We start from the raw sequence: 27,728 nt of genomic DNA on the forward strand, positions 1-27,728 counted from the left end.
GACATGCCATAGCATAGAATGTAAAATATGTAGATATAGCATGCTGAAAAAAATGACCGAAAAGGCAAGGTCAAGGTTATAGTATGGCTGATAATGTCCAAATATGACATGTCCCAAAAACAGATATAAACACCTCAAAACAGCATGAAATAGTGTGCCGAGACACGCCATAGCATAGTATGTTGCAACAACGGCCAAAACCACCATGATATAGAACGTCGAAAAATGACGAAAAAGGCAAGGCTATACAGTATGGCTTGAAATGTCAAAATATGACATCGTCCAAAATATGTGCAAAAACCTCAAAAAAGCATAGAAGAGCATGTCAAGACCATTATAACATAGTATGTTGCATAAACTGCCAAAAACACCATGATAATGCATGTAAAAAAATTGACCGAAATGGTAAGGCTATTGTACGGCTTGAAATGTCAAAATATGACATGTCCTAAAAACAGCTGAAAACACCTCAAAACAGCATAAAATAGTGTGCCGAGACACGCCATACCATAGAATGTTGCAAAAATGTAACACACCACACACCACCATACATTAGTATTGCAGTGTAGCCGTTTTTTCATCATGCTTTATCATGGTGTTATTGGCCGTTTTTGTAACATTCTATGCTATGGCTTTTCTTTGCACGCTATTTTATGTTGTTTTCAGCTGTTTTCGTGACATGTCATATTTTGACATTTCAAGCCATTACTATAGTATAGCATAGAATGTTGCAGACAGCCAAAAACAACATAATGTTGCACATCAAAAAATCCACCAAAAACACCATTCATTTTTCTAACATTTAAGACATATATGTAAGCATTACATGTCTCAATGTATTTGAAATAAAAAATATATATACTGACTATATATACTATATATACTATATATACTGATATATATATCAAAATTGCCATATATATACACACATATATTTGTCATTCAGTGTAATGGATGATGCTGTGGTTAAACAGAAAAGTTGTGTAACACTGAATGACAAAACATTACAACTGAATGATGAAACTTTTACTTCAGTACATTTTGAAGGCAATCACCTGGCCACCTATATCAAGCAATGACTTTTACCAACAAAGTTCATCCTAATTATTCACAAGAAAAAGATGACTTTTTAAAAATCTGTAAGTGTTTTGGACATTTCACTGAATGACGACAGTTTTGTGACCTGGATAACCACATTGTGAAAAAGGGAAAATTAGTGAAAATTAAATTAGTTGAGAGAAGAGCTAACCTTTCTGCAGCACCACAGGGATTTTTGGGGTCTGCTTCATGATGTCACAGACTGTCACATGACTATCATTTTTTGATATGATTGCAGAATGGCTGCTTGATTTTGGTTACACTGAATGACTTCACAAGCAGTTATTTTGGTCATATCAGTACTTTAAAAAATAATAAAAGAGGCTATGTTTTTAGCATGACATAGTCAACACTCATAAGAAGATGCCAAGAAAACAGTTTGTAATTTAACTTAGAATACATAGTGTTTGTTATATTTATAGGCCTGTATCCCCATACAGCTCTCACAGGTGCCAGACTGCACGCAGCAGGCATCCAGAAACACAGAGCCTTGAAAATGCCAATACAGCGAGGTAAAATGCCAAACAAGTAAAACTGGGCTTGACTTTCATTTTTACTTTTGCTGGCAAGCATGTTCAAAAACATTAATTTATATTTCTGCATATTATGTCTTTTTTACTCTTCGATTTTATTGGGTCTTCTTTTAGAGCATCTTAAAAAAACAAACAACATTGCGTGGCATTAAAACAAACACAGTTCATCACATCGAGAAAATAGACACAGTGTCATGGATCACAGGCAGAGTGTCCTTCTACAGCACTTAATTTACCATGATTATATAAGCAAACAGCATAAAAAGAGTTATCTCACATTTGAAGCAGTATTGGTCATTTCCTGTCATAGTAAAACTTTAAAAAGGTATGATAACCCTGAATAAAAGTCTTACTGGTCAATATCACTATTTTTTTTAATCCTGCAAAAATAAAAAGGCTGGTGCATGATGGTGACACGGAGTTTCATTTCTTGCATTAAGTAAGTTTTCAACAGTTAACAACAGATGCCACTCCTCACTGCAGTGCCTCAATAAATCCACATGATGTCACTCTATACCACTTAGTTTAGAAAGCCCGACATCAGTTACATTGATCTAAAGGGCATATTCCATATTTGGGGAAGGCAATTATGCTTGAGTGTTTTATATCAGATTTTATAGGACTTATCCGTCCCACAGCTGGAACATTGAAGTCTTATATGGAATCTGAATGATACTGAACCAGTCAGAGCAACAGAGGTTACTGTGTAATTTGATCAATGTGGCGAAGGCTCTTGGGAATGGCTTGCAAACTGTAAAAACATCAATACAATGCCAGGAAACTACCCTTCTTCCCACACTCACACAAGGATTTACATTCACTCACAGCTGGAGGACAGACTTCAGTGGAGGTAGACACTCAAGGTTGGGATCCACAGAGTTATATTATACCATAATATGAACCCATCAGCCCTCTGGGTATAGAGTGATGATTCATGCCAAAATCAAAAATACATATTTTTTTCTCTTACCTGTAAGAGCTGTTTAATAATCTAGATTGTTGACATCTCTACGGCCGACATCTTAAACACCCTGTAACTCACTCAAAAACAATCTAGATTAATAAATAGCTGCCACAATAACAAAACCCAGGAGAAAAAAAAAAGATGTTTAATATTTAATATGGACCTGTCCTTTAAAATGTGTTTTTGCAGATACTCATCTGCTGCTGGTGGTAAATGTTTTATAGGAAGTGATATTACAACAAGGATCACATTGGTTGACATACACAATTTTATTTGTGGTAATTGCTACATAACAAGAGAAAAAGGAAACACTAGGAGATGTTATTCATGCTATGAACATTTTAACTAATTAGAGATTTGGAGAAGAAAAACTGTACATTTATATCTCAAAAAGCTGTAGATATACCATGTATTTAACAGCACACTCACAATGTGGTTCGTGAATGAATAAATCTGAGCAATTCCCTTTAAAATTATTTACAAAGAGTAATTGAAATATATATATATATATCAATCATCATCATCAGTATGTGGGTAGGCAACAAAGTGTAAACCATCCTTAATAGATAGGTTTATGATATACTGCAGCAGTTGCATAAATTTGAAGAGTCAGTCACCTGGTTTTGGCCTGTTCATACAGAGCAACATGAGAACATGAGTCCGCTCCAACAAAAAGTCTCGGCAGGCAACTCGGGGCTGCTACACGTTCATGACAGGAGTCAGCTGTAGCAGTGAGCTCTGTGGTCGAATGCCGCTGCTCTTTGAGTGCAGCTTCTCCAAGTTTTGCAAAAAACCTCTTCTCTTGAGACCCTCCAGAATGACGGTGTTGCTGGAGACCAGACTGACGCGGGTCCTTTTGGGGGAAAAAAAGGAGGGCATGAGGTTGATATCTTCCATAAATATGCCATTTAAACAAGGTGACGTGTTCATGCACCCCATCTGTCCACAGAAATACTGGGGTGCACAGCGAGTTCAATGTCAGAAAAGAAGTCTTTTCTTCCTTCTTTGATTATAACATGAGAATTTAAGTGCTGCACAGCAATTACACGTAATTATCAAAATGACTCCCTCCTGTCCAAATACTGGATGCTGTAATTGTTCAGGTGTTTGTTCAGCTTACTTTAAAGGAAAAGCATAAATTTAGAGGCCAACCACAGACATGTAACCCAGAGGTTAACTTACATGAGTACAGGGTTTATTTTGCCTGTCTCTAAAGCTTCTCCAGAATAAGGAGGGACAGTCTGGTCAGAGAGATAAAACCTGAGCTGAAGGTGTGAAAACTAGAGAAAATACCAGCCTGAAGAGAATGTGTATCTGGGCCAATGGAACGTGTCCACAGGAACGTTTTAGGACTTGAGGTTTCGTGCCACTTTCCAGCATTGGACGCTTGATGCCACTATGTGGACTTTCTGCTGTTGGATTTCATACTAGACTAACATGGCAGCTCATTTTTTATAAAGTCACGTTAGCAGGGCAATCATAGTTTGTAGACATGCACCAAATAGAAATGTGATTTGCATTGCTTAGATCCAACTTCATACACATTAAGAGCGGACAAACGTCTCTCAAAACACGACATGGCAGTACCAGAATACCTTGCACAGCTGCTTTCATAGACAATGAATAAAAAGTATGGAAATACAGACACATACCCTAAAGGACTAGACAAATTTCCCTACTGGTTGTGGAGCATTTTTCCTCTTCACACCTTAAAAACTTAACATCAGCCTCATTCTGTGTTAAGACCGTGACACACCAAGCTGACATTCGAGAATTGGCAGCACAAATGCTCCCTGCTGCACTGCCCTCACGCCGTCATGTCTCAGCCAAAAAGTTGCACAGGAACACACCAAACTGATGGCCAACCAGCACATATGTTCTACAGCTATGTGAGAGGAGATACTCCTTTATACCAGCAAATGCTGGTTGTTTGTAATAGTCATTCAAAATGGTAATCCAAAAGACTGCCGTGACGCTAGTTTGCCTGGTAGCACATTAACAACACAATCCAACACTGAAAAAAAAAACCAAAACATATCTACTTTGTGCCACTTAACAGCAACAACCCATCAGGGAACATTTCTGTTTAGAGCTCAATAGTTAAAGAAAAACAATCTTACCTCATATAATAAGTTTGTTTCGACTTCACTCCCTCTTAACTTTAGCTGCTGGTTTACTTCCTCCCTTCCATTTCTCTTCTTGTGCGCTGAGCTGAATCAAAGTGATTTAATTCGCAGACGAGCTCCGCAAAAATGCCGACAAGGGTTGTTGAGGGTTGACAAGAGTCGACTAGGGACAAGGAGCCGTGAGCACTCGAGCGGAGAGCGGCCGTTGGCTTGGTGTGTCACAGCCTTTAGCTGTCTACCTTTCAATAAGTTCCATGGCTTTGAAAAGATACCTCTGGTCTCAGAGCAAGTCATACGAAATGGAAACACTATATCACAATATGTTATTGCAACCGAAAAGAACAACCATAGAGAGAGGCACTCACCGAGGAGAATCTATACCGCTGTCTCCCGTGATGCTCTGGTTCTCCCCCATCTCCACCGCTTCCCTGGTCTCGGCCCCTCTGGCTCCATCGGGTGAATTCATAACAGCTCTGTGGGTCTGAGGGACACCTGTCTCATCAAACATGTCCTCCTTGGCTTCCTCGACCTCAGCTGCCCAGTGAGCAGATTCACCGTCACCATCATCGGCTGACTTGCGTACAGTCTCTGTGTCTGACTCTATTTCACTGGTCTGGCAGTAGTCAAAGATGCTACTGTCTGCAACTTCAGATGGTTCGGGACAATCCAAATCAACCTCATGTCGTCTCTCCACCTGGATCAATGTGCCTTGTCTGGGGCTGGATTCACTTTGGGCCCCCGGTGACTGAGTCCTCTGACGAGGATGGTGAAGTCTCCAGCTGGTCTCTCCAGATCTGGTGGGACTGAGGGAAGCTTCCCTCTGGGTTGTTGAAGGAATGAGATCTGTGAAAGTGCTGTCCCTTGAATCTTGTGAGGCAATTTGTGGTTGGTGGAAGTTATAATAGTGATGCTGATGTCCCTGATACTGCAAATCAGATTCAAGGTTTTGGTAAACCAACTGGTGGCCATGGCAGTCCGCTGCACCTGTTTGGTACGCACTTGCAGCATTGATAATCTCCTCCTCATTCAGACACAAGGAGCTACAGGCGTCCTCGTCCTCCTGGTCATCTGTTCTCTGATAAAGCCTGCAGTCATCCTCTATAAAGAGATCAGTGTCTGGTATTGTGCTATTAGGTATCAGTTCTGGTCTTTCTCCCTGGCTCATGGTCCTTTGCTCTCTGTTGCTGTTGCTGTTGCTGATAGTGACAGGTCTTATCTCTCGTTGTTCCTGGGTGGTTGTAGTTTCACAGTTCTTCTGGTGTGAAGAAAGTTCCAGCCTCTGATCATCCCTCTGAGGGTTGGAGAGTCTGAGGGAGTGTTTCCGCTGTAAAGAGGGCTTGGGCCAGGGCGGAGTTGGGTCATATGAGTGGTTTATGACAGGCTCGTAAGGATGGGTAGGGAGAATGGTATTGGAGTACTGGAGGGTGTCATCTACGGTTCGATTGTGATCAGGCTCATTATTGGCTTCTCTCTCCCAGCTCTCCTTGCTGTTTCCCTCCTTCTGATGTCGGATCTTGTCGTCTATTCGGAGCGTACAACTCTGTGGGTACACAGAGCTGTAGTCCAGCGGCAGCTCTCTGTTGAGCTTCATGTCTGCTTGGAGCAGATGGTCAGCACTATAGTCCATCTCATGCACATGGTCATACCTGTCCTCAGATGTAGGGGATTTCCCTGCATGCTCTCCATCCGCCGTGATCGCTTTGGCGCGATGCGGGTCCCACGATTTGGATCGGTGACTTATTCGATCCTTTCTCCCTGGCCCCAAAACCTTGCCCTCTTTCAACTCTCGTCTTCTGTGCTCTTTGTTGATGATAGCAGGGATAATGGCCTCAGGGTCTTTGATTGGATGAGTCTGAAAAGGGTTTTCAATACGTTTCTTGTAAAGAGATTTCCCCTCAACGGCTCCACCTTCTTCCACTTGATCTGGTTCATCAATAGGGATTTCCACTCTGAGCCGAGCAGGGATCAAATCCTCTCCCTCTGGATGATCGTCAGCACATATGGGAGCCTTACTGATAACCCTTTCCCTCTGCTTTTCCCTGGAGGAATGGGCCTTCCTCTTGCTGCGAGAACCTTTATGAGCGGACCTTTTCCCTGCCTTAGAGGAGTGATGATGCCTGGGTTTTGAGAATGCAAGGATCTCAGTAGACATTCCCTTGTCTACTCCTTTATCGTCTTTATCCAAAACCCTGTCCAACACCCTCTCTACGCCCCTCTCCCTTCGCTCCTCCAGCTTCTTCATTAACACCGTGTGACGCGTCAAGTTGTCCACAGTCAGTTCAGGGTTGATGCGTTTGATGATCGCATGCTCCAGGTCACGAGGTAAGTTGTTCAGGTCGTCCTCGTCTCTTACCGGCCACTCCTCTGGAGGGAACTGGGCTGAAAATGATGCATATTCTTTCTTTGGCTTCTCTTTTTTAGCTCCGTTTCTCCGAAACAAACTGAGACCGAACTTCCTCCCTGGTTTGTTGTCTTTGTCTTTGCGGCCCGTGGCGTTAGAAGTGGCTGTAGTTTTGCTTATCTCACTTGCCTGACAATCTGCGGCTGTGGAGGTGGACTGATGCTGCACTGTGGGTTTGTGATCTATCGGTCGAGGCCACTTTAAGCTCTTGCCTGTGCATTCACTTATGGAAACGGAGACAGAATGCTGGTCTGGGACCGTGGAGGGAGGGACAGTGGCTGTTACTGTCGTTGAGGCGATATTGGTGGAGGTTTGTTGAGGACTGAAGCAGCTGCATGACTTGCAGTGCGCCACTGGCAGCGTCTGGGTGTTCTCAACACAGGCATCATTGCTCAGAAGGTAAGTAATAGGAGGAGGTGAGGGGGGGTCGTCAGCTGAACCAGAGGTCCACCAGTTCTTCTCTCGGACTATGGTGTTGGTAATGAAATAGGTCTGAGGCGTGACAATGAAGTAGCCCTCACCTGTATGGTAAATTTTACGCTCCTTGATCAGAGAGCCTAGAGCATTGTAGAGGATGTCCTGAGTCGGGATGGTTATCCCTGAGAGACAGAAAGAGAGAAAAGTGTTAAAGGCAAAACAAAAACAAGTGGACAAGGTGTGTCTGGTTTAAAAGTGAACATCTAAATATTTCATGTTTTTTGCTTTTTGGCACAAAGTTGAATGAAAAGATTGAAACCACTCTCATATATGTCAATTAAATATGAAGTGACAGCCAGCTGCCATTTAGTGTAGCTTAGCACAAACACTGGAAACAGGTAAACAGCGAGCACCGCCAAGATCACTAAATGTATCTTACATGCTTTTTTATTACAAGCAACAACCATGGTGTAAACAAACAAGGTAGCACTTTTAAAGGGAGTTAACCTAATGTGCAGGACTCGAGAAAGAGTCCCATAATTTGGTTTAATAAGTGACTGTGTTAACTGGTGACTTGAATGCTTCTTGGTTGCTTTTACTGATGGAAGCTGTTACACAAACACAACATGGAGGTGGCCTCCTGAAAGCATTCAAATTCCCTTAAATCAATTTTAAATGCATACATATCTGTGTTTATAATCTACGCCAACTATAAACTACTGCAAGCATCCATGAACACATTCAGCCTAAAGTCATCAGTTAACATGGTCACTGCATATAACCCCATATGCATATAAACACAGGCATTTAACCCCTCATAAAGCAGCAAATTGATGTTTTTACACTTTTTTGTACAGATAAAACAGATTCATATTTGTTGTAACTCTTAAGGCTCAGACACGTTTTCCACACTGAACATCCACAAACAGCTGCAGTCACAAGGACACAGTTGTATTTATACTGTAGTACCACTGAGGGTCTGCATCAGCACCCAGCAATAAATGGGAGGAGTGGGAGGTGACCTTATCATCTTCCTATTACCATCCTCAGTTGAAAGTGATACTAAGAAGACAATGCTGGGGCTGGAGCAAATGTCTGTCAAAAATCCAACTTACAAGTAACATCAATATATTGAGGCCACTGCAGCTGGCTTGACTACAGTGTTCTGGACAGGACTGGAGTTTAGAATGATAGATGAATAGATAGAGTAACTTTATTGTCCACCTCAGTGAAAACTTGTCTTGGGCTTAACTCACAGACACAGCAAAGATACATACAAATACATAAAACAATTCAACACTGAAATCGCATAAATGTACAATATACAAGGCTACAGTAGTGCATACAGGCAGGTGGGAGCAAAAAATCATATAAATATAAATTAATAATAAAAGAGAGTTTGGAACCTGAGATTGAAGCGTGCCTGGTTGACATGTTTGCTATGTGTACAGTCCGCACTGTCACAAAAAATGAGCTGCACTCAGACATTTGTGTGGACTTCACAGACATTGGTGGATGACAACATTTCCGTCACGTGGACCAAAGCGGACCCTTGCAGACAGATGGATGTGGATAATATTAATTGACCTTTAATGAGCTTCAGAGGAGCTGGTAGGCAGATTTTGTTGCCTTAGGACAGAGCCATGTTTCCCTGTTCCTAGACTTTTTTGCAAAGCTAAGCAAATTCATTTTTAACTGACATATACAAGAACAAATACCCAAGCAGCACAGCACATTTCCCTAAATGTCCATTAGTCTAAACAAGTATGCGGAGGTAATATTTTCTGGATTACCTGGGTGGGCTTTGCTCATGTAGTTGATAAGTGCTTCCTGGTTGACGGTGATTTGTGAAGAGTTCATGTCTGAGATGACGGAGCACAACACCTCAGCCAAGGGAATGAACTGGGACTGGGGGACAGGGGACATCTGCACCGGGGACAGGTCACCTGAAACAAACACACACCAGCAGATTATTGAGAGAAACAGGTGGGTCTGCTGCAGCACACACAAACACACCTGGGTTAGGGCGGTCTCTGCTTGACTTGTGCTGCCAGCGAAAACAACTCAGAGTACTGAAGTTGACATTCCTCTGCTAACCACATTCTAAATCATGACCGATGTGGTCTATTTATATGAGTTATATGAACCATGCCTGACTGCTTTTGAAATTCCATCAGTACTGGGACAGACCGCGAAATTCCATTACTCCCACAGAAGTGACCACAGGTCTGCCTGCTGGGGCGATCACATATCCTGCCCCCCATATCATGCGGCCCTACACGTCCAGGAGGTGCCCTTAGACAAACATGTTAGTGAAAGTGAGAGAGATGAAAAAAAGAGAGTCTTGGAAACATTTGTCTTATAGTTATAAAAATAATATGAATTTTATTCTGAGTACCCCACATCAAAATACCACCAATCTGACTCTGCAGGCTGACAGCATCTCATACAAACTGTGGGAGCCTATTAGACAGAAGCCACAAGGCTTTCAAATCATAAAACTAAGCTGCTTTAAAAGACAACCAGACATTTTAGAAACATTTCATTTCAGTCTCAAAAACAATCTACAGAGTTTCACACATGGGGAAACGTAATTGAAGCAACATGCAGTCGTTAAGTTCCTTCAAGAAAAGAGGGTTTGGGGTTTTTTTCATGTGAAGCCTATGGTAAAACAAAGCATGAAGCAGTAAGATAGTTGTGCCATAAAGACTTCTAAACTGAACGTGAACTTTGACACAGTTGTATCTAAGTAAGTGGTTACCTCATTTGATAATGTCAAAGTCAAAGTCTCTAATCTTCAATAAGTTATCTGGTTCAGAGACAAGAGGTCACTAATAGCACCAGTTTAGGGACAGTTAGGCCTAAATTATAGTTTGGCGCTTGATACTTCAGAAGTGTTGCTTGACAGAAATAACACATTTTTGGCAAAAAAATGTGTCAATCTGCACTCGTCTTTCATGTCATACTTGGAGAATTTTTGTATGTTGTGGACATTGTATTTTGTCACGCAATGTGATTGGTAGTGTAATTCAGTCAGACAGTTCACATTTGAAATACTTATTAGAGCAGCAAAACATGGTTAGAGTTTGGCATCTAGACTTCGACCTCATCACTGCCCGCAGATATGTTTACATAGAGATATTGGGGAGTGATGAGCAAAACATCTTGAACCCTCTGCCGGAGCCCACAGGTGGATGCTGGGGTGGCGGCGGGGCTGAAAGAATCATGCAGTAATACGCAGGGCAGTGGTGGCATGACAGGCAGAGGGAGATTTTTGCAGTTTAAATAGACCGCTATATTGACAGGGTGCATTGGTAAATGATTGCAGAGCATGAGGCGTGGCACGTGTATATCGGTGCAGCTCGAGTTGTCTGCCTGAATCAGCTCGCCGGCGTCGCTCCATTTGTGGTCTTTTCTTACAAATGAATTCTCCAGTTCAGCCTGAATTCCTGAAAGGAAATTTTGCGATAAAGATGTCCAAAAAGGGCAGATTGCAGATGCAAAAATTTGGGTTATTATGGGCAGAGATGCTGTTACTGCCAAACTGGAAGGTTGTGTTTAGACATAATAAAAATGTTTTTCTTCAGATATAGGCCTTTAGGCGGTTAGTTTCAGTTAAAATGTTTGCGTTTAGGTTAAGATTAGAGATGGCTGGGGTTACATTTAGCTTTAATGTGGTTAGGATAAGAATGTAGACGGAGGTTTTGTTGCTCTGCATAATAACAGTGGTATCCCCAAGAATGCATTAGGGACCCCTGAGCCATAATATAAAAGGGAAACAGAGAAATATTTGGTTTGCTCCCAGTGGCCTTTATGAAACAGTTACTACTTTTCCAAAGCTCATTATGGTTTAAATTGCTGACATACTGACACAAAAAATGTACTCATCTACAGAGCACAAAGAGCGATGTTTACTAATGAGAAGTGAGCTCAGCGAGAGCACCAAAACAAACCAGATCCCACTGCTGATGAATGATTAGCATCTGGGCACCAACTATCCCCATATGAAGCGCAGACACAAGGGCATGAACACAACCTTACCCACAGGACTGGAAAATTAGTTTTAGTTAATCAGCTACATCTCATTAATGTAAGGAGCATAATGAGTGAAAGGAGGTAGAAAAAACAGCAAGTGCTCCGCGATCTACCTGCTGTATTTTATTTACTATCAACAGTGTTTATTTCAACTTGAGTGCAAGCTTGAGTGTGATAAATGCCACACACATATAAGTGATTTCCACTGAATAGCCAATAGGAGATTCGACTTCTTTTTGTTGCATTTTCCCCACGTGACTTCAAGTTTCCATTTGTGCCGACAACAACAATTTGTGCACCAATGTGTGAATTAAGCTTCAACATGTGGCGTGTGTGACTGAGTGATTCTCCCATCAACCTGAGGGCACTCAATGAAAACACTGCCAAGCTCACACTTGATGTAAACTAAACATTTACAACCCTCACACTTGAACCACTTATGTCCGAGGCAGGGGAAATAAACAACTAATCAAATGTCTTCCGTGGCAAAACATGACAGAACACACACATTGCAATTACACACACCACTTTTTTTTTTAGCGCTGCACATATGTTTAATCACCACCAATGAAGCACCACAGACAATGCTGCCTGATTTGACTCACAAAAAGTAGTGGTGGAAGGTAATTTAGTGCATTTACTCAAGTTCTGGTATGAAGTGCAAATGTGGTATTCCTGTACTTTACTTGAGTCATTCCTTTTCATTACACTTTAAACTTAAACTCACCTACAGTTCAGAGGGAAATATTGCACTACCCAAATTGTATGTATAAGTACAGCTAAAACATGCAGTTGATTAGATGATTGACAGAAAATTATTGCAACTATTTTTTATACAAAGACGCCAAACCTTTCATGGTTCAATCCTCACAAACATGGAGTTATGCTGATTTTTATTTTTTATTTTTTTGAGTTTATTTGTAAAAATCTTAAGTTTCGGACTATTAGTTGGACAAAAAAAAAAAAAAAAAAGCAAAACATTGTGAAGGTGTCACTTTGGATAATTGTGTCAGCATTTCTCTATTTGAGTATTTACAAACCAAAAAAAAAACAACCACCCAACCAATTAATGGAGAAAATAATCAGCCAATTACTCCTTAGTGTAAAAAAAAACTACTTTTTTTAAAAATTAACTTCACTTCAACTTACTACAACAGAACAATCCTGCTTTCACATGGATGCATGTGTAGTTATAATCTAATGATATAATATCGAATAGTGTACCTACAGCTCTAAATTATTAAGTTGAATAAATACTTTTGAACTGTTTATCATGTTCACCCCAAATGCATTTAGAAAGTTGTGTTGGCGCCCTTCTGTGGTCACAGTGCGAAACTGCAATATGTAATTAGTTGCGCTAAGTCAATACGAGAGTCAAAATGAGAGTCTACACTAGCACTTCCACTGAATGTTAAGCTATTATTATTTGTATTATTATTAGACTTTTTCCTGGTTATACTTACATACTTTCAAGTGAGTAACATATGTAGCACTTTAAGTTGTAACAGTATTTTCACACAGCGGTATCAGTACTAAGCCTAAAACCTGCATAATAACAAACCAGTAATTCTTTGAATAGAAATAAAATATTTGAATTGTAATGACCTAGAATGACATTTGGTCTCCAGTTATGCAGTTAGTCATTGCATGTCGAGCTGAGCCTACTGAATTTACTGCCCTGTCAATCTCAGTCAAATTTATTGGAGGAGGGGCAGATTTACTGGAATATAGCTGAATTTTCTGTAGGTGAAAACCTCCCAAATGGTACAAAAGTAGCTCAGATTTAGCCACACAGCGTTTTACCAGTCCAATTAAATAAAAAGTAGCCTACAACTGACAACGGAGCAGTTTTTCCACACTAAAATATACTGATCCAGCTGCTACACACTCTGTTTTACTTGAGTAGAAAATGTTTTATCCTCTGTGAGGACTATGTCAAGTAAAGTCAGTAAAAAAACAATTATCAGCACAGCGAGCTCACTTAAGGCCCATAAGTCTCACAGACGGGGGTCTCTCTGTGTAAAACTGATCCCATGACACACGGTGGGGTTGTAAAAAAAAAAAAGCCATCTGCCTCCTCTCGGCTCCGACAGAAGACGTTAATCTGACTAAACCTCAGAGCGGATATCTCAATAGCAGTCTCCCTGGGCAGTGAATTAGTGTTGCTGACTTAGCAACTCATTGTTGTTAACTTCCTATAGGAATGTCTGGCAGGCCGTCCACATGGCAACCACTTAAAACCACCGTCAACAGTCAAAAGGTCACCGAGGATATGATTTGAGGAGGGGGAGGCAGATAATTAATCTCAGGGAATCAATAAACTAACGGGAAATCACTATCTTCTTAAAATGGTTCCAGATCTTTTTGCACAGACGCAGTTTTGATGGATTGAGTGTTTTCCTCTTTTACTGTTTCCTGGTACAAAGCAGGATATCCTCTGCTCAAGCAGCACTGACGAATAAATTCAACAGAAAAGTGAAACTGACCCTTAAGGTGTGAGACAGAAGGGAAAAAAACACACCTACGTTTATTTGTGGGAAAAGTTGGTGTAATATAAGGACGGGCCCAGCGGAGGATTAGTGTTTATTGAGTCTAACATTAGCAGGCGTGACCGTCGGGGGAGGTTCACTGTTGTAACCGTCTTCTCTCGGGGGGAACCGAACCTCTGTGTTCCTGTAATCTTAGACCAGGCCACCGACATTACACTCATTGTCATACACAGCATGAATACCCTGCTGGGTGCCATGGCAACCCCACTCTGTGCCGCAAGGACGAGGGAGGGAGTCAAACAGGAGACGAGGCTTGTGTTGAGTTAAAAGAAGCAGCAGATTAATAAAACCCCTTAAAGGAGCACTCCACCAATTTAACATGTCAAATTCTACTCACAAGTGATGTTTGTAAGACCTATTCTTGTGAAAACAGTATCAGGAGTCAACGATATTGTTTTTTCAGGGCCAATACAGACACATATTTAATGAGACCAAACACCGATATCTGGAACCAGTATGCATTTCGATAAAAAATTAAAATCTTTCTGTCAATTTTTAGAATTTGGAATATAACGAACTGCAACACAAAACTTAATTTAATTGTCTTTAGCAAAAGTTGAATCCAAACTGAAATGTTCAAAATCATATAGTGAGTTCCCAGCAACTTTTTTTATAGATAAAAAATAGATATAATAAAAACGAATAAATAAAAATAGCTTCCTGAGGTTTTACAAAGTAAACGTTGCTCCCATGCTGACACTAGTCAGCAAGGTCAGCTGGAACGTTCCAAAACAAACACTGACACCTACTTCACGCAACTACTGGCCACTCAGAACAACTGTAAAAACTTGTCAGACTAAGTAGTTTTTCGAGTTGCATTATGGGAAGTGTGATCCAGTGTTTCTCGGAACCAATGCCAAAGGTTGTGTCTTCAACAGAGGTTTTTGTACAATGCAAAAAGTAAACAGTAGAAGAAAAATTGGCATTATAATAGTCGCCTGTTCTGTTACAGCAGGCATGTCCGAAGTTGTGGCCCTCAAATCAATTTTAAATGGACCTTAGTTTGACTTTCATAATATATGTGGCCCACCACACAATATTGGTTCATCGAGCAAGATCACTTTGCATTTTCTCCCTTCACCTCACAATGGGAAGATTATCAAACAGTTTGTTGACATGCATCAAGTAGGATCTATGCAGGCTGAACTGATGTATTTTCATTAACAGACAGTAAACAAGCAAATGGAAAGGTTACCTAACAGCAGCCATGTCCTGTCTGGCTGATTAAATAATCGGCCCTTAGATATTTTTCACATTTTCTAAACTGGCCCCCATTCGGAAAAGTTTGGACGTCCCTGTGTTATAGATATTTGTTTTTACCCAATAAACAAGCATTGACCAACTATAGATGAAACCACTGCACACTCTTTTTTATATCATGATCTCTGGCTTGACTTCTCCTTTGTTGCCCTCTCCATCCTCACTTTCCAACCTGTAAATTATGAAACGCCTGATGACGTTATCATGGTTCGTACTTACCTGATATTTTTTTGTTCCCAGCTGAGAACCAACTTTTTGCATTCTGTATCAATTTACTTTTGGTCAAAATGCTCTTAACAGTTCAAAATTAGATGTGGGAACTGGAACGGCACTGGTTCCATGTTCCATTTGGAAAACGGATATGAGGGCATTGGCCAATATTTCGGGGGTATATCTAGGCCACGTTTTCCTCTACTGTACAGTGGTTATTGCTTATAGTTTGTACAGCAAGTTGAGACAGGACCAGACAGATATTTGCATAAAAATGCAGATAAGTTAGATAAAAACGTATAAAACTCTAAATCGACATCTGACGATGGCCAATGGGTTGTGAGATTGCATTTTGACCAATGCGTTCTGCCTTCTCTTTTTCTACAAACGGACGGTTTACCTGCAGACAACCAAAGCTCACTCAAACGTGATTGGTCAGTACTACTTAGGCTACAAAACAGAACGCTTCAAGTACCAAAATCTTGTTCCACTGACTCTAGTTTTTGTAATACATATGCAGATATCTGTATATAAAAATAAGCTTGACCCATACTTAGGTCTAAAACTCAGGATTTCTCAGCCTCTGCTGCTGGACATATTTGTTTCTTTGCTTATCCCCAAATGTGAAAGTGACATTTTAAAAAGCAATGACCTTTGTTTCAACATCTCAAAAATAAAAATGCAGAGAGGCAAACCGTTGAGGAAAATCATTTTTTTTTCCTGTCAGGCTCGTTTCGTGTGATTTAGTGTATGAATTAGACTAGAAATATTCCTTCCTTCTTCATTTTTTTAATCCCATTAGTCATCCCATGACCTCCAAAATTCAATCCAGAGTAGAAGACAGAACCACTGGCATAATGGGCACTTTATATGCCAATATGGATTAAAATAGATCACTGCAACTTTACATAACAAGTCAGAAATGTTACTTCAGTGGTATAACATAAAAATAAAATGACAAAGGCCGCACTGTGCTTTCTGCTCCATGCAGAGTGAAAAACATTTCTTCCCATGTCATTAACTTTGCATGTGAGAATAAGTTGCTGGCTGGGGGATAAAAATGAAAATGTTGACTGCTCAGATTGTAGAGATGACTGACAGAGACCTTCTCTATTCTGTCCCCGCTGAGATCTTTTTGGCTGTTGCCGCTGATCAATGCCACATGTATTCACATGGCTGCGTTGCTCACCGGCCACATGAGTCCCATTTCATACATGATTGCATTACCTCCAGTCTCTCGGAGGAATCACACAGGAAAAACACAACATGCAGCACATACTGTGGGCCTTACATGAGCTGCACCCTGCTGCTCTGAACGGGAAGATCGGGTCATGCATCTACACATTCTGACAGGATCGAATGTCTTGATGGAAGACCAGACACCAAAGCAAGAAAGAAGGTTGCACAACTTGTGACTGAATCCTCGACCTTTCACCTTCATGCTATCACAGGTAAAATCTAACTGAAACATCAGGTCTGTTGCCACAATCCTTCGCTCCACAGCCCCCCTGGAAACACACACTCGCAGACCACCATCTTTATCTCATCCTGGTAACGTCTAATCTTTAAGCTCCAGTAAGCAAACAGGCTAATCTTCTCTCTCCCTCATTAAGGACACACTGCATGGCATTCAACATGAACTTGAGGCCTGCCCAAACTGCAAAATCCCTCCCTGTGTCTCATCGACTGAGACCTTGTGAAGAAAACGCTCCAGTGAATCTGTACGTGAGTAAAGTCTCCGGTGAGACAATGTCAGACATTCATACACTTAAATTTAGTGTAATGGGAAGAGATGCCAACTGTAATTTATGTTGTGACTGCCTCCGAGTCTCAAAACCACCTCCCTTTGTTTGAGGTTTCTTGGTCTGATGCCCTCCTCTTCTCATATGTGTGTGTGTGTGCGTGTGTGCGTGTGTGCATCGCACTTTTTAAAAGGGCTTTACGAGTTTGTGTCTTTCACTCCCACAGAACACACAGATGTGGGCGTTGCAGTTAAATGGCCCAATAAACTGAGTGAAAAGATCCCTTCAGAGTGCAATCACAGACCGAATGTCCCAACAACCAAACCTCGCCCAGTCTGACAACACTGCCCTTTCCTGTCCAGCTCCCACTCTGAAGACATGGAAACAAACTGCGTGACCGTCAGCATTATATAACACGGTTAGCAATAAATATCTGTCATACTGGACATGATTTTCCTGTATTCAGTTAAAATGTTATCAACATGGCTGCCACTTAAAAACACATCAATAACCTATAAAATGGACAGACTGAGCCACTGATCATTTTACAGCTTTATTGATTCCCAACAATAAAGCCAGCTTTTCTGCCCAAACATGACGGCATTAGGTAAATATTTAATCTGACCGCTCAATGTCTCAGAGTGCTGGTGTTTAAATATTAAGTGAAGCGTCAAAGTGGGAGGAAAAGAGTAAAATTTGGACTGTGCCCTCTTTGTTATCAGTGTGTGAGAAAATGTCTTTGTTGGCAGGTTTACATGGCGACGCTAAGTCAGATCTGATGTCATTTAAGACGGCCTAATAACTGAACTTTTGCAAGTTTCTCTGCAAATTGTGTCCTTCTCATCCTTGTCTCATATGAAACCATTTTGAAATAGATGTGTGAAATATTGCATATTACTTTGAAAGAAGCTGCATCTTAAAGTAATCTGTACTATTTTTCTGCATTGGAATTAGAAATGCTTTGTAACCATGTAAATTTGCACTTACAAAAATTTGACTTGGTAATGATCTTGTGCACGACATTGCAAAAAATAGACATAACCTGAAATAAAATTAAGAAAATTCACAGTAGAATACAAAAAAATACACATTAATGTATTTAAAAGAACAGGTATATATGTATATGTTGTTAAAGTAACTGTTTCTTAAAATGTAATATTTAAGTTTTTGAAAGTGTTGAAATTATTACCCAGGGGATGTAAAAGTTCACAGTATAGAAAACTCACCAACACAGTCAGAAATGAACCCTTTAAGTTTATTGATATTTGGGAGATGTTTATGTTTTTATAATTTGTAAAAAAAAAAAAAAAAAAAAGAAAAGAAAAGAAAAGAATAAAAAAAGGCAATATTTAAGATACTCTGCAAATTGTAAGGCTACAATGGAGGGCATAAACTACTGTTACTGTGAGGAAAGTGTGCCTTACCTGGTCCAAAATGTGTGCTTATATATTATATTATTACATTATTATATGTATATTTTTAATGAAAGTATTTTATTGTTATTATCATTATTATTATTTGTTTGTTATTTTTCTTGTATTTAGATTTTTTTTTAAATTAAATGATGATTACTATTATTTTTGTATATATTATGTTCTGGGGGTGGGTTCTTATGTGTCTGCATATCTCGTTAAATGTTTAAAATCAATACAATTATTTTTATTTAAGTTCAATATATATATATATGTTAGTGTTACAAAAATATGTGCACGATGGATGATATTAATGATGGTAGACTGTGCATTAATGTAACAGGATGCAGAGGAACAGATAAGCCAAAAAGTCAAAAAGCCATGACTTAAGAGGATTCAAGGGCTAAAACTTTGAGGAGAAACACAGGAAGGCTTTGTGTTGACCCCTTGTCACCATAGAAACCTTTACTGTGGCAGCGACCTGCCACATGCAATACAAAGCCAAAGAAAAAGAAGAACCAGCAACAAAGTGGAGTACGGGTATCTGTAATCCAGCTCGAGCCTTGAGACTCACTTTGCCAAACCAACCCTTTGACATTTAATGTATGTTGGCAAGAAAGCATAAACACGCTGTGACTAAGCTTCTCAAACTGACATTCACAGAGCTTAAAACATCTACGCTCACATAGTTGGTCACCGCAGATCTTGGCCACAAATCCTTGCAGCTGTAATGCCATTTAATAATGTTCTTACCATCTGATTCACAGAACAATTAGAATAGCAGCTCAGGCTATAACAAATAAATGAACTGAACTAATGTGCAGAGACCTTGTTATCATGTTCCTGTGAACTAAGAAATACACCTGCGCAGGTGTTGAACAGAAGAGCGGTAACAATGTGCCTGTATTTTATAGCACGACCCAAAGTGCTCCATGTAACATGAAACCAACACACGCTACTGCCAGGAGACAGGATTTAAAGCACTTGATTTCCCATCTTTTTACCTCATACCTCCTCAGACTTGACGGGCCACGCCCCAAAATATCTGGCTCTCGTCTGCCTTCATGAACATGAACATTACCCCACAGTCTGCCAGTGCCGTCTATGCCAGACGTCAGGGAAGTCCAAACTGTTTAAATGTGGGACCACAGCGCCTTTTCTTTGTTCGTGTGCATGTTTTTCACATTTCTGTATAGAAACTATATCCAAGTCCTCTGCCTTGTCCCATGCCAGACTTGTCACACTCTCCTGAGTAACTACTTCATCTCAGCTCGATTCCAGACCAGATCTAATGAGTTTAAGGGTGAACCTAACATTTCATTTTAATAGCAGACATTCGATTTAAGGGGTACTCCAGAGGATAGCGTTGTGGGGCTTGGAGACAAAGTCAAAATAAATGGTCAAAATGATATCCACAGAGGAGGTTGCGATATCCTAGCCTTAGTGCCTTAAAAAATAAGCTGTGTGAGCTGCTTTCCATTTACCACGTGAGTCAGAGCTTGAAAAAATGACATCACACCCAAGTTAAATATGTCAGAACGACAAGTCACAAAAAACAAAGATTTTGGTAGCAACACAAGCTTCAGCCAGGTTAGCCATTGTTCAGGGTTCCCACGTGTTTTCATGGACAAAATTTCAAAACTTTTTCATGACTTTGCAAAGATCCATAATAAAAATGTCCACAAACATTTAGCATGCATTACATGAACAGAGTGTATAGTACTTGATTACAAATGTTTATTGTATTATTATAGGAGCAATAGAGCTCTCACAGAGGGGAGTGATGGCCAACATAGCTATGAAGATATGATACGGCTGATTTAAACAACCAAAAATAAAGTTGTGTCATGATGCAAGGAAGGTTATCCATTAAAAATTACTGTAACATTTATTTCATTAAATACAGCAAAATTACATGACTTTTCCAAAAACATTCATGGACTTTAATAATTCCATGACCTTTCAAGGCTTGACAAAACGAGATTGTGGAATTCCATACAAACATACCAGTTTCTCCATGACCATGGAAACCCTAACTGTTAGCATTACCAGTTGACAACAACACATTATGCTATATTTGCACATACAAACACTACAGAAACATGTCCACAGATAGAAGTTGGACAGGATTGTGTGTATGACTGTTTCAATGCGAAACATAAACAAGACAGAAATGCTAATAAAGAGCCTATCACTGCAGTCTTTAACACTGTTAATGCACAGAGCAGCAATATTGGATTTTGAGGTCGGGGTAGGTGAGGCTCTTCCAACTTTCCAAGTTGGAAATACAACTTCAGGGGGCATTTCAGTTTATATTCCAACTTCTTAGTGCAAATGAAACACAACATTGAAGAGATTTCTCTTCGTGGCACTGCTGATATTCTGGCTGAACTTTTTGTTCCCTCCCTGAATTTATAATTATGGGTGATCTTAATCTTGATTAGTTGATGCAAGCAGTCTCATTTAATTACGTCTTAATTGGCTGTAGATGATAATAGAGCCAAAGTACATGAAGTCCACCAACAAAAAACAACCCTAAAAGTCCACACTGAAGGGACTTAACACTAGTTTAACCTCACTGACAATTAATGTATAGCTTGAGTGACACCAAATTAATGAGAAAAAAAAAGAAAAAAGAAATTAAAATCTTCTCTGCATGAGCTTTTCAACAGAATGTAATTGATTGGATGCATGTAGAGCTGGATGGTTAAGCTGTCAGTAAATCATTTTGTAATTACTTTAAATTCTGTTTGATAAAAAGATAAAAGACAATGACACAGTTCACCGCAGTCTGTTTTATTTAAGAGAAGTTTTTTAAAAAAGTCTGTTCCAGATGTTGTGCTGCCTGTTCTGATTGGCTTACCTTCAAAGTAAAAACATTTCCTTATGAGGAACACTAAGTCATAAACGCAATGTACAGCTCTTGGACAAACTAAATAAATCCTGTAAGGTAGTAAATTCAACCAGAAAGAAAAATACCATTTGAATTTCTTATGTAAACAGACAGATCTAAACATCTTTAAAGTATTATTTTAGATTGTAGGGACATTAAAGGTCACAGATGGTTGCTCATATTCTTCCACTGTATAAAGAAGGAGATAAAAGTCCTTTTGATAACCGTCTTTCTCCAAAATATCTAAAAATGGACACAATGCTCTTCTATTTGCTGATCCTTTACTAGAATTCAGTCAATCACAACAACCTCGCTAACTGATATCAGCGTGAAAAATGTGTCCAGTGTTCATTCTTTTTTCATTGGTGTAACAAAAGTAGCTCCCCAGGATTCAATTTTAGGCCCTCTCTTGTTCTCTATCTAGACTGTTTGCAGAAAACTTTAAACACCTGTACAGTTTGGCCCGTTGTCGTTGTCAAATCGTCCAATACTGCCACTTTGACAGTGCTTTGGGCATACAATACCAACACCAAAAGCCACCTTTCGTGTCCACATGACATGCCTCTGAATGGCATCAGCTGAGAATGCAGTGTGACAGAACCGGTCACGGTGTTATTATACGCCAGCCGACGGTCAGACCACGGCAGCCTGATATGTGGACGGGGGATATCAGATGAGAAAATGGCAGGACAGTACCTGCTGCATCTGCAAGATAAGCCACAGAACAGCATCAGGTTGAAACACTGCCGGTTACGACGTAATTTAGGGAGCACACCATGTGCCTTCTTTAAGATGCTTTTGAGCTGTTTCAGTGATGACAAAAACTAAACTGCGCTCGGCATTTCACTCAGTTTGTGCTCCGTGGTTAAACTGACCACTGAGCACAGAAATAGGCAAGAGCCTGTAGTTTCCCCAGTTTGGTCTTAGTTAAAGTTTCAGGTATTTTCACCCCACTCCACCCATGTGGCTTTTCCCCACTAACACCCACCACCAAAACATATACACACAATCTGAGAGGGTTTCCAGCAGCACCACACCCCTTAATCAAGAGTGATGGCAGTCATTGGTTGCAGATGAAACCCATTTCCTTTTCTTTAACCAAGCTTGAGGTGCAGCAGATTCCTGGGTTTGTTATCCCAGTATTCACAGCAGAGCTAACGTCCAGTGTCCGCCATATGATCCATCACTTTTTAATGCCCTACAACTGGTCAGCACACAGCTCCGCCACAATCCTTGAAAGTATCTTTGACTCTTGAAATACAATAACACAGCACTTTCATACTGCAGGCCTGATGTTAGCATACCACTGCACTTATCAATGCTAAATGAAGCAAAGAAAACATCCTGTCAGGAAACTGTAGAGTCATAGTAATACCAAATTTAATGCAATAAAGCCTCACTCCTGTGTCGACCCATTTGTCTGACCAGAGAGTGAATGAAGTTAAATCCCACGAGGGAAACCCAAGCGGCCGCTGACAGGGTGTATAAGCTGAGGGATACAGAGGAAACTCCTCGACTGTTGTTGTTGGCACCACTCCACTCCACCGCTACGGGTGAGCCCAAAATTTGGGTCGATAAAGAGGCCGACGTGCCTGATTCGCACCAGGGGTGAGCTTCCTGCTCGATGGGAAAGGATGTGACTAACAAATGATGTGCTGAGAGGCATGCATGCACACGCACAGTCTGTCACACATGTGTAGGCACTTCAGAGGGTCACGTCAGAGAATAGAGGTCAAGGCTTCCTCATATCAGAACCATGTACTAAATATTTTACAAGTGCAGGAAACGGAGAGACATTCCAGATAAATGCAGAGAGATGGCCTTGGCACTGGCACAGTAATATATAATAAAAAAGATTCTTGTGTCACAAGACTGCAGCTTACTGACTTACACCAACAATGCAATTTGAAATGCAATCTAAACGTTCAACAAAGCGGCTTTTCTTCCCATTACAAAACCATTCACGTTACTATTTAATTCATCTCCAGTCAACTGTTTATTTTGGATAAACGAAACGTTCTTTGATCTATCAACCAAAAACCAGACATAAGAACCTCCACACTGTTGCATACGAGCAGATTTGGTGTATGGTTTCAGCAAGAACCCACCTCTGTTTTTGTGGGGAGAACAAGATTGAACCAACCGCTGTCATAATACCGACTTTTCGTCATTTTGAGCCTGAAAAACAGCAGCATATATTTTGTGTAACAGCTTAATGTTATAGTATCAGTGTCGAGGGAGCTGGAGAGCAATTATCTTTAACCAATATCGTCGGAAAGCCGCTCAGATGTAACTGAGCAGAGCGGAGCAGAACTCACATAAATGTGCTGAGTGTTTCCCTTCATCACCAGAAATAACATACAGATAAATACATTAACAAGTCATGGGGGTTCTTTAACATTGTCCTAAGTAAAACACATATTATGTACTTGTACTCCAGGGAGCAATTCTACAGTTTCCAGGGGATACATGGAAAACTCAACTATCTCAATTAAAAAATAGAAACTGTCCCTTGACTGAAACAAATCTATAATTAAATTAGGTAGAAATATTACAGCCAAATTAGTTATTGGTGTAATCCTCAGTTAATTGACAAGTTCAAAGACGTTATGTGAGCAAAGGATATACAGTTAATAGTTAAAAAATATATAATTAATAGTTAAAAAATAGCTAATTTATGAATTAACAATTTAAAAATATAACTAAAAGTAGGTTATAGGTAAGCGGTTGCCTGGGTCCAGCCCTTTTGAATCTGCCCACTCCAAAGAGTTCGAGTATACTGATTCATCTTGCACTGTGAAATGTAACAAAGATTCCTCAGTTAAAAAAAAATGACCAATGAGCGCAATGTGGAGACTCGATTTGACAACCAGTACCACAGGTGGGACTAGCATTGTTTTCAAGCTGTTCTCAAGTGTTGTCAAACGGTGCTGGAACCAGTGTGAAGTAATAATAACTATGGCGAGCACAATAAACAAGAACAACACTGCTACTGAGGTTGATTATTATTATTATTGTTAAGTTATGAATGGTTGAAACATTCTGCTTTTGCCACTGTGGTAGAAATGCAAACTTGACCAAAGCAACCTAAACTTTGACAATACGTAGTATGGACAATATTTCTGTGACCATATCCACTTTTATTGTGTGGAACAACATCCAGTTTATAAGAACATATCTGTAAAATAACAAGTCAGAAACAGAAGGTTTGGAACCAGTAAAACCACTAACAGAAGCTGAGCTGACCAGTGAGTGAAGAACACCTGGATACTGTATTGATGTTTGTTGCTGTTTGTCTTCTAACAAACGCTCTGAAGCTATCTGACCTCAAGGAGGCTTGTTAGCAAGAAGGCTGTGACCTTTGACCTGTGCTGCTTGGTTAGGACAGGGTGGGCCATTTAAAGCCTGTGAGGGGGTGTCATGGTTAATAAGCGAACATCTGGAAGAGTTATGACCATTAGTGAAGCGCTCTGAGACTTTGACAAAATACCCTCATGAAAGAAGACACTCCTTGTGTGAAAACGCAACACTTTCAAGTGAAAAGTAAAGAGCAGAAATGAGGCTCTCTGAGCCGACAGACTCAGGAAATGATCTCAAGAGTAAATGAAGCATTTCAGGAATGCTTCACCACCTCATGGTATGGTGAGTTAAATGAAACATACCATTTAAAAAGGAAACTTGGCTTAAAAACTGCAGCATAGCCGCGCCTTAGTTCTCCAAAAATACACCGAGGGAGACCTACAGTTTGTCTTACAATGGCCAAAAAAATGCTTTCCATAGCGAAAGTGAGAGGCCGACCAGAGGACTCATTCATGTCCATGTCCAAAGAGCACAAGCAGTTTACAGAGCTTTATGTGGGGAAGATACAGGACACCTCATTACACCGCTCGCTGACTCCATATAAATGTTTCAGCTGTGGATGCACGCTCATCCTGCTGCAGAGACAATAGCACGACTCTAAATAATGCAGAACCAGCTAACGGTCATTATGAAGCCTTTGGTTTCAACAGGAGAGCATGGATACATCTCCACTAAGAACTTAATTGTCAGAGAATTTTTACGTTTTTTTCTATTAAAGACTTCTGACAAGACAATTAAGGCATTTTCACACGCAATCTAGCTTCAGTTCAAATCTGATTTCAGGAAATATACTCATTCTCTTTCAAGTTTGATCAATAAGAAGATCAATACCACCCTCATGCCTCTGTGTTAACTGGAACTAGAGCCAACAGGCAATAAACTCAGTTTAGCATTAAGACTGGAAGAGAAATGGCAAAAGTGCAAAAATATGCTACCCAGCACCTCTAAGTTTTATTAATTAACATACTTTATCTTGTTAGTTTAATGTGGAAAGATTTTTTTCCCTGCCTCCAGTCTTTTTGCAAATCTGGCTAATCGTCTCCAAACTCTAGCTCCATACTTAACGCAGAGACACTTTGAATCTACAGTTGGTAACTTTTATGAAAATAACTTTCTCATTTTTGCTGAAGCTGTCTGTATTCTAAAAGAAGTACACGTGACAAATAGTCTATGAAAAACACAATGTCCCACCTCCTCTTCCTACTGCTTCTAAAGGCATTTGCTGAAAACGACAAATCAGAGTCCAACAGCTTTTAATCATATTAATCACGACTTGTGAACTGCAGTTAAACTATCACATGAGGCAGCGCTGGTCAAATGTGAAACACAGTTCAGGTGTTGCCTGTTTATCATCTAAAATGTTTTCAAAAACATTTTTTGTGTGCTTTTTAGCTATAAAATAAGAAAGTTTGTGACCAGGCCGTCATTTTGCAGACAGACGACTGAAGTAATAAGCACCATCGCCTAGAGCAAATGTTTTCGTTTTGCAGATAAATATATATATCTGAAAATAATCTGAGGCGAGAAAAAAAGAATGTGGTACAGGAATCTTGATTAAAATTTAATCAGCGCTGCCTGCTTTGACAGTTTTGACCACAGCTCACAGTTACAGACATGACTGACAGCTGCATTCGTTATTCCACGGCCCTGATTGTTTTCGTTCACATGCAGTAGTGCCATTAGATATGCTACAAGGCAATAGAGTCGGCAGAGGGGCATGATTTTTTTCACAGATCCATCTCATTTCGTGCTGTGTGAATATAGTGACAGTTTCAAAAAGTTGTTTTTTTTTTTGGTAAAAGATATCACCTACTGCTTTCAGTCAATATGCTGATTATTGCAACAGGTAAACTATCTTAACTGGATTACTGTTTTTTTTCTTTTTTCTTAAAAAGAAGTAAATATGTCGAGCCATCTGATAGAACTGATTTACTCATCAGTCATGTGGATTAATGTGGCATGTACACAGCATATCTTGAATTTGGTTGGGGAGTTTTATTCTGCACATGCAATAAAAAAGGACGGAGCAAGCTGAATGTAATGCATTGTATCTATGTGGAAACAGCAGTGCTGCTAACAGTGGTGAGAAATCTAATTTAGGTGCATTTATTAAAGCAAAAACAACAAACAAATCTTTCTTCTCATATTGTGTTTCCAGCAGAATACCACGTCCTGATTATTAAAGAATGATGTAATCTCAAAGAGGTTTACTGTAAACCAGATCTCAATCTGATTATTAACAGCATTCAGGTTAAAGTGTAAATGCAAACAGATGTCAATACACTCAGCGAGGAGGACGTCTACTCACACTTTTCTATTAATGAAAAGATTCTGTGGTGGGACGCCGGTATTGTTTTGTAGATAACTGCTAAAAGGAAGAAAGTGGATAAAGAGATAAGATTTTTTTAAAAAAGCAGACGTTTGTGAGCTGAAGCAGAGAGGTCAACCCCAGTACCAGTGGGGCCCATTCCCACAAGGATAACAACGAAGCCTGTTCATACTAACTCCTCACTCTGTCTGTTTATCTCGGCCTAACCTCACCACAATCCCCTTCTTCCATCAACCCTCCCCACCTCCTGCACTCCTCCTTTTCTGCATATTCCCCCCCAAGAGGAGGCCCGGAGGAGCTGGTGGGCAAACAGGACAATCTGTCTTCTCTAAGGCTCTTAGCAATGATAACCAGAAGGAAGTAGCATAAATTAATCAAAGTGATTGTGTCTGTTTGTCT

At 40.1% G+C, this 27,728-nt stretch overlaps 1 protein-coding gene across 1 annotated transcript in view; it reads right to left on the reverse strand.

Moving 5' to 3' along the window:
• Window positions 1–2,805: 2,805 nt before the first annotated feature.
• stox1 (storkhead box 1) overlaps window positions 2,806–27,728 on the reverse strand; it is a 28,776-nt gene continuing 3,853 nt past the window's right edge. The window contains 5 exon segments of the mRNA XM_042502728.1: window positions 2,806–3,448; window positions 5,087–5,441; window positions 5,444–5,669; window positions 5,671–7,721; window positions 9,333–9,485. Coding sequence (XP_042358662.1) covers window positions 3,295–3,448; window positions 5,087–5,441; window positions 5,444–5,669; window positions 5,671–7,721; window positions 9,333–9,485 — 2,939 coding nt within the window. The 3' untranslated portion in view covers window positions 2,806–3,294.

This window comes from Plectropomus leopardus, chromosome 15, assembly GCF_008729295.1.
Source record: "Plectropomus leopardus isolate mb chromosome 15, YSFRI_Pleo_2.0, whole genome shotgun sequence".
Lineage (NCBI taxonomy): Eukaryota > Metazoa > Chordata > Actinopteri > Perciformes > Serranidae > Plectropomus > Plectropomus leopardus.